The sequence below is a fragment of the Plecotus auritus genome (assembly GCF_963455305.1).
Source record: "Plecotus auritus genome assembly, chromosome: 6".
Taxonomy (NCBI): Eukaryota; Metazoa; Chordata; class Mammalia; order Chiroptera; family Vespertilionidae; genus Plecotus; species Plecotus auritus.
The window spans coordinates 38,096,787-38,104,796 of record NC_137773.1 but is presented as its reverse complement, the minus strand read 5'-3'; the positions used below and the strand labels follow the sequence as shown (position 1 = coordinate 38,104,796).

At 42.4% G+C, this 8,010-nt stretch overlaps 1 protein-coding gene across 1 annotated transcript; it reads right to left on the bottom strand.

Moving 5' to 3' along the window:
- Positions 1-1,114: 1,114 nt before the first annotated feature.
- Positions 1,115-6,610, bottom strand: HINT1 (histidine triad nucleotide binding protein 1). Its single transcript, XM_080672146.1, has 3 exons — positions 6,346-6,610; positions 4,024-4,128; positions 1,115-2,725 (listed from the first exon to the last, which is right to left on the bottom strand). The coding sequence occupies exons 1-3, from the start codon at positions 6,454-6,456 to the stop codon at positions 2,561-2,563; spliced, it is 381 nt and encodes a 126-aa protein (XP_080528272.1). The 5' UTR covers positions 6,457-6,610; the 3' UTR covers positions 1,115-2,560.
- Positions 6,611-8,010: the final 1,400 nt, after the last annotated feature.

The following is an 8,010-nucleotide window of genomic DNA, read 5'->3' as shown; positions in this document are numbered from 1 at the left end:
GCCTTAGCATATCATTAGCATATTACTCTTTGATTGGTTGTTTGGTTGTTCTGCCGTTTGGCCTATTTGCATATTACCCTTTTATTATATATGTGTTGTGGGACCTCTAGCAAAGCTCCTTCAAAAGGGGACATAACTGTGGCATGTAACTCTTTGGCATGTTCCTTTCCACACTATTCTTTGATGGGAGAAATGGTCTCTCAGTTCTGTGAGCTGCTCTAGCAAGTGTTTTAATTTTGAGAGTATGTTTATTAAAGTTGGGACAGTGAGACAAGGAAGAGCTTATGACAGAAGCACCAGGAGAGCCTAGGCAGAGCTGTTCTGGCTCTCACTTCTCTTATGGGAAGAAGTGAGCCAAGCTCTAACTGGTTTGGCTCAGTGGTTAGAGGACCAGCACTTGGAATGAAGGGTCATGGGTTCGATTCCAGTCAAGAGCACATAGCTCAGTTGCAGGCTCACAGGCTGGATCCTGGCCTAGGTCAGGGTGTGTGTGGGAGGCAACCAATGGATGTTACTCTCTAACTCCCTCCCCTCTTCCACTCTAAAAATCAATGGGAAAATATCCTTGGGTGAGGATTTAAAAGAAAAAAAGAAAGTGAGCCAAGGGCTGCTCTCAGCTCCCTGGAGTCACACAGAGAAAAGGGGACAGGCCCAGGGGTTAGCCCAGGACAAGGGGCTACTGCCCATTGCTTCCCTGGTTGCAAGTGACATGGGGTCCCTTCGAATTTAGGAGATGCATGCACTGGTGGGGGAAGAGGAAGAGAAAGGGGGAGAAGGGGTGTGCTCCCAGGAGGGAGAGCCTGTGCCTGCTCTAGAAAATTAATGAACCCGAAGAGGGGGTCTTAGGAATCTCTGATTTATAGCTAGTTTGGTTCAAAGCACCAGTAATAAACTGGACTTGTATCTGGCAAGGGGAGCAGGGAGTCTTGTGGCACTGAACCCCTAACCCATGGAATCTGACGCTATCTCTGAGTTGAACTGTAAGACACTCAGCTGGTGTCTAGTGAATAACTTGGTGCTGTGTGGAAACCCCACCCCCTTCACACATTGAAAATTTTGTCTCAGAACCATTTTAGGCAGAAAAGTTACAGATACGAGCAGCAAGACACATTAGCAGTTGTCTACCTGATTTATTAGCACTGGTTTGATTAAATCAGTGGGAAATATACCTAAAGAAAGCTGACTGAAGCCTCTTACAATACAAATGCTTCTCTCATTACATTCTTTACAGTGGCACAAACCCTCTAAAACTCTTCCTCAGACCTCCCCCGACTTAAGAAAAGTCATGAAAGTACATAAGGCCATAAAAGTATTAGGGAGAAAAATAACCATTTTTTAAAATCCTCCTGTGATGGGAAAAAAGCTTTTTAAAATATGAAATAAAAATCCATACATTAACTGTACAAATATTTTAAACACCATGAACAAAGTAAAAAATGACAATTGGAAAAAAATATTTTTAAGACAACAAATGACCAATTTCCCTAATTCCCGCCCCCCCAAAATGATTCTAAAATCACTAACAAAATTAAAAATTAAGAAGAAAAACAATTTTCAATTAAATGTGTCAAACCCTACTAAAGTGGCCTTCAGAAAGGCTAGGTACATGGCAAGACTAAAAACAAAAGTTGGCCCTGGAATTTGCTCAGTGGTTAGAGTGTTGGCCTACAGACCAAAGGGTTGCAAGTTTGATCCCTAGCCCCACTGGGAGGCAACCAGTCAAGGTTTCTCTCTCTCTCTCTCTACCCCTCCCCCTCCTTCCTCTTTTAATTTAAAAAAAAAAATGGAAAAAATGTCTTCTGATGAGGATTAAAAAAACATGTTTGGTTGTCAGTCTACATAAGGAGAACTCAGACTCTGAGATTCCCTCTTTTATTCCACATAGCCAAATTCATGCACATACACATTCAAAACTATAAATTTTCAATTTGAAGTCAATTCTAATAGGTTTTCAAGTCTTTATAATAAATATTCAGCCAGAATTTAGATAAGGAAATACCAATGTATGGTTTCACAAGGTCATCAAAATTCTGTGATAAATCTACTTTCATCCTTTCCAAATTATCCCAACAATCCAGGGGAAACATATGGCTTGGTCAAAAACATTGTTTCTAAACCCAAAACTGTCACTTTCTGGGTCAATCATATCACATATTCCTTTATTCTTAGATTATAAGATAACTAGATTAGTAAATTTTCTCCTGGATTAAAAGTTTATTTCAAAGCTAAAGCTACATTTATAATTTTTTAATTTGTCTTCAAAGAGCAGTCATACCACTATAACAATGTACATATGTGGATCCTCCTTGGGGAGAAAAAACAAAAAAAACCTACCAAATTATGATCACCCCTTCATACATCCCAGCATATATATTTTTAAAGTAATAAATCAAAAACAGAATTCAGAACATGCAACGATGTCTTTTATTATGTATGGGTTTTAGAAATTATTTCCTCAATCACTCCATACACAGGCAAAAATAAAATGTACTGTTTAGCATATTAGAATTTGCAAAACTGATCATTGCCTACAGCAGGGAAAATTATCCCTAAAACATGCTTAACCAGGAGGCCAATTCATCTGCCGACCTCCAAGAACATGAAGATGAACATGATAGACAGACTGTCCCCCATCTGAGCCTTCATTCACTACCATGCGATAACCCTTCTTTAGGCCCAGATCAGCAGCACATTTCTTGCCAACAATCATTAAATGTCCAAGAAGCTGGAAAAGAAGAAAAAGTTTCTTAAGCACAGGCAGTTTACAACTTCTTGTCATTAAATAATAAACTACAAAGAAGAAATATTAAATTTAAAATTTGCTAGATAAAAACATACTCCTTTGGACAAATATTTGGAAGCTCTTTTCAGCCGAATATAACATAACTTGCAAGTAAAAACCCAGTAAGATTAAATATTTATTCATTTCTAATTTCAACTTAAAAATTGGAAACAAAAATCTACTGCTTAATTAAAACAATTTTTAAATCAAATTGCAAGTGGTATTTAAGTGTTCTTAATAAAGTTAGACATCTCCCTTTCTTGTTATGGAGCAGTGTATCAGGATAGATTTGATTAAGCTGTGACCAGGCAGAGGGAAGAGAGAAGATGGTAAACCATGTGCTAGCTCTTAAAGTTTCCACTCAAAAAACATAAATCATTTCTGCTTGCATTCATTGGCCAAACCAAGTCATAGCACCAGTCCTGACATCAATGAGGCAGCAAGTATAATACACCCCTAAAGAATAATAAATATTTACAAGCAATTATCCAATCTACCACAAAGAACATTGGCAAAAAAAAGTTTTGAGGCCTGTACCTCCTGGCAAAACCAAAACATTATTTTTCTTTTCTCTAACAGTATTAACAGAAGAGTCCATGAACCCTCTCCTATATGATATGCTATTTCTTTGTTGAGGAAAAATGAATCTCATCAACTTTATGGGGAACCCTTTCTGCTTAATAATTTGTGATGATGGATGTTAACTACAATTATAGTGGTGATTGTTTCATAATATCTATATATATCAAATTATGTTGTATATAAAATTAATATATCAATTACATCTCATTCTTTAAAAAATAAAACTATTTATATATATTATATTGAAGCCCTAATGATTTTGTTTTCCTCAGTTATGCACTTAGTAAAACGAAAATGTAACCTCAGTTTAAGGTCAAAATTTAGCCTCCCAATTTAAAAAGCAAGAAAATAAGCCCTGGCTGGTTGGCCTCAGTAATTAGAGCATCGGCCCAAGGACTGAAGGATCTTGGGTTTGACTCCGGGTCAAGGGCACCTACCTCGGTTGTGTGGCCCTGGTCAGGGCATGTGCAGGAGGCAACTAATCAATGTGTCTCTCTCACATCATGTTTCCCACCCCTCCTCCCCTAACCCCTCCTCTCCCTCCACTCTCAAAAAAAAAAAAAAAAAAAAAAATCAATGGAAAAATATCTTTTGGTGAGAATTAAACATAAATAAATAAATAGCAAGAAAATAAAAACTGTGCTAGTAAATTTACTTACATTTTCATCATCATCTTCTGCTACAGAAATCTGGGATATATGCTTCTTCGGTATCACCAGAAAATGTGTTGGTGCTTGAGGGGAAATGTCATGGAAAGCAAGACACTAAGGAGAAGGGAAGGGAAAAAAAATCAAAGTTTAGTATATCCTCTTGTAAGCTAAACTTATTCTTTCACACTAACTCCTTGGGAGACACTGTAGTAAATGCTAGGAAACCAGTAGTGTATCCAATACATGTGGTTTCCTGGTCCTTTTCATGGAACTTAGTCTAATGGGAAGACTGACTTTAAACAAACAAAAGTATAATTAACCAAAAACCCTACATATTACAAAGTGAAAGTAAAGGGTGCAATAGATGATTTTCAGAGAAAAGCCTGAATTAGTTTGGGTGGTCAGGGTCAACCACTTTGAAGTAGCAATATTTAAACTGAGATCCAAAGGATGAGTAGAAATTACATAGACAAATCCTTGTCTACCTTTCCAGGTTGATCCCATACAACTCCTCCTGCTCAAGTCACCTTCTCCATCTCTCTCTACCCTAATGGCTTTTTCAAGTGCAGTTATCTCTGCTGCAATGATCCTCTCAACCCCAACTTTTGTCTCACTTAAACTGCTATTCATTCCTCAGCTCCCAGTACATATCATTTCCGAAGGGTATCTTCTCTGATGCCCCGGGCACCTCCCTAGGTCAGGAGCCCTTCGTTGTGTAATTTCCCGGCTTTTTCCTTGACTGCAGCGATGTTTTGTAATCACATATTTGCACTTACATAAATACCTATTTCTTCCCACTGTACTCAGCGATTTAAGACATACACCTGTTCTCTTTTGTAGACATGAGGAGGATAAGCAGCATGTAGACAAGTGGTACTACAAGAACGTTTTTGTATCTCTCTTCCCTACTGAAGGTGTAAGCTACTTAGAACCTATGTTGCTTACCTGTCTCAGGAGTAATTCTACTGGGTACTCCATAAAAAATGCTGAATCATTTAGATGGCTTCATGCCGTTAAAACTATTGGGACTACAGTGGTTCAAAAGTCATTATTTTAACGATCATTCATAAAAAGCAACTGAAAATATTTCAAAAGAAATGTGCACTCTGCCTGGTGGGCGTGGCTCCGTCGTTGAGCGGTGACCTATGAACCAGGAGGTCCAAGTTCCATGCCCGGTGGGGGGCGTGCAGGAGGCAGCCAATCGGAGATCCTCGCTCATCATTGATGTTTGCATCTCTCCCTCTCCCTTCCTCTGAAATCAATATATATATATATATATATATATATATATATATATATATATATATATATATATATATATATATATATATATTATTATTTTTTTAAGAAATGTGCACTCTCCAAAACAAAAGAATTTCCCTAACTAGTGACAAATAAAGGTATTTAAATAAAGTTCACCTTGAGAAATCTAAATCTTAGCCAACATTTTGAATCTAAGAACACTACTAGTAGCATAAAATGAATGTTTCTCTTATAATCCATATTTCTTAATTTAACAAAGTTTACAGAATGTTTTCCATGTAAATCAGTCAAACTCCTGCCAAGCTTTATCTGAGATCCAAACCCATAAAAACAACAGCCCACTAAATATTTTACACAAGACGTCTGAAAGTCACGTGAAGTCGGCCTTTCCAAAACTGAATTTTCACCTATGGTGAAGTCAACAAGAACTACATTCTCAGTCTCTTGGCATAAACTTGCTTCCGGGAGGCGCCAAAGGAAAGCAAGTCCGCGAAGCAGGCCCACTTAGTTCCCGCTAGAAGGCGGGCGGGGGGACCGGCTCCGCGCGCACGCACGCCCCCCGCCCCGCCGCCCGCAGGACGCGTGTCCTCCCGCCCGCCTTCTAGCGCCACGCGGCTCGGAGATCGCCGGGCAGGCCTGCCGTGCGCGGGAGATCGCGGAGATTGGGCCCGAGTCAGGGCGCGATCGGGTTTCTCCCTGTCAGGCAGAGCGCTGGCGAGATTGTAAGATTCCTGACACGGGCGAGGTCCGAGGCAGCCGGGGAGCGGGCGGGCGCCCACGCCGAGTACCCGGCGCGCCCTTCACGTGCGCCGGGACCCCGCCAAGCGGGCCCCGCGGGCGCCAGGCGGCCGGGCCCGCGCCCGGGCAGATAACGCGTAACCGGAGCGCCCGCACGCGCCGGCAGGCCGCTGGCTGGGGGCCCGCGGCAGAGGCCGCGCCGAGCAGCCGGTCCCGTTCCTTCTCTTTCCCGCGGCGCCGCCGACCCTTCTCTTCCCTCCGGGGAAACCGGCGTGTCCACGAGCGGCGGCCCCGCCTCAGCCCACGAGCGAGGCGGCACCCGTTGCCTACCTGGTCGTCCTCAAAAATGATTTTGGCTGGGATTTCCTTGCGAATGATCTTCCCGAAGATCGTGTCGCCACCAGGCCGAGCGGCCTGAGCTTTGGCGATCTCATCTGCCATCGTGGCCTCGCTTCCGCAAGGCTACCGGGGGCGCAGCTCCCGAGGAGGGAGGAGCTGGGGAGCGGGCAGACGGCGGGAGCGCGCGGCCAGGCTGCGCTGGGACCGCTGCTCGGCGGCCGAGCTGGTTCTGCGCTTGCGCACAGGCGACCTGTGCGGCGGGTGCGGCGGGTGCGGCGGGTGCGGCGGGCGCGGCGGGCGCGTGGGAGCGGGAGGGGAGCGGCCCGCGAAACCCAGCCTGAGGGAGGTTTTTGATCCCAGGCTTCATGAGCCGCGGTGAGATCGTTTTTCTTTATTTTCTTGTCTCTCAGAGAGTGGAGTTACTAGTGTAAGCCAGTTTCGCTTGCTTTAAGGACCCTTGTAGGAAAAACTGGATACTGTAACTGTAAAGATTTGATAATCCAAGCAGTGTTTGCTGGGTGAGACACCGTGCGTGACACTTTAATTTCTCAGCTACAGTAGGTCTTGGCTCCGGGACATAAGCCCTCCTTGCATCATTTTTTTTCCCCCCTCTAACAGTGATTCTCAACCTGAGCTGCACGTTAAAATCACTTGGAGAGCTTTTTAAAAAACCTGGCTGCAACCCAGATCAATTCAACCAGACTCCGGGGGCAAGACCCAGGCATCAGTAGTATGTAAACCTCTCTACCCTGTTGTACAAAGAATTTTTCCCAGCAGTAACCAACATAACGTCAAATGTCCCACCTTAAAGTACCTACACCTTCCTTAACCCCACATCCTCCTCCACATTTTTGCTCCTTTTTAAGATATATATATTTCTCATCTTTTTTGAGCCCATTTCCCTCTTGTTAAAATCATTGAGGACCCCTGCTTACAAAATCCTATAGGTAATTCCAATTATCATACTAGACCTCTTGGCATCATTGGCCACTGTTGACCATTACCTCCCCTCAGCAATAGTCCACTCCCCGACCTCTCTGGATGCTATTTCTCCTTTACAGTGAGCCTCCTGTTCCAGGCCTCTCGTTGCATTCTGTTCTTGGCCCTCTTCTCTAGCTAGCAATCTCCAAGTGTCCTTATTGAGAAAAATTAACTACACCTCCCGGACGACCCTAAATTATTTTATTTTACCACTTTGTCTTGGCAAAATTACTGATAGCGGCCCCCTTACCTATCAAAAGTTCCCCATTTGTTATTGTTGCTATCAAAGACGTTACTAGGACAATTGGTAAAATCTAAATAATGCCTGTAAATTATAGAATAGTTTTGAAAATCATGCTAATTTCTTCACATATCCGCAGCAAAATTATCAAAATCAGTTGATATATGCTGGGGCTCTATAACTTAGGTTTCTAAAATGTTTCCCAGGGATGCAGTTGCTGCTGGGCCTGAAACCATACTTTGAGAACCACTGATGTAAGAGAATGTCTTTTTTATAGGAAACAACCCACTAAAATATTTAGGAGTATAGGGGTTTCATGTTCGCAACTCACTCTCAAACAGCAGAGATTTTTTAAAAACCCACATCTATATATAGATTTTAAAAAAGATAAAGCAATTGTGGTGAAATGTTAACATTTGGGGGATCTGAGTGAA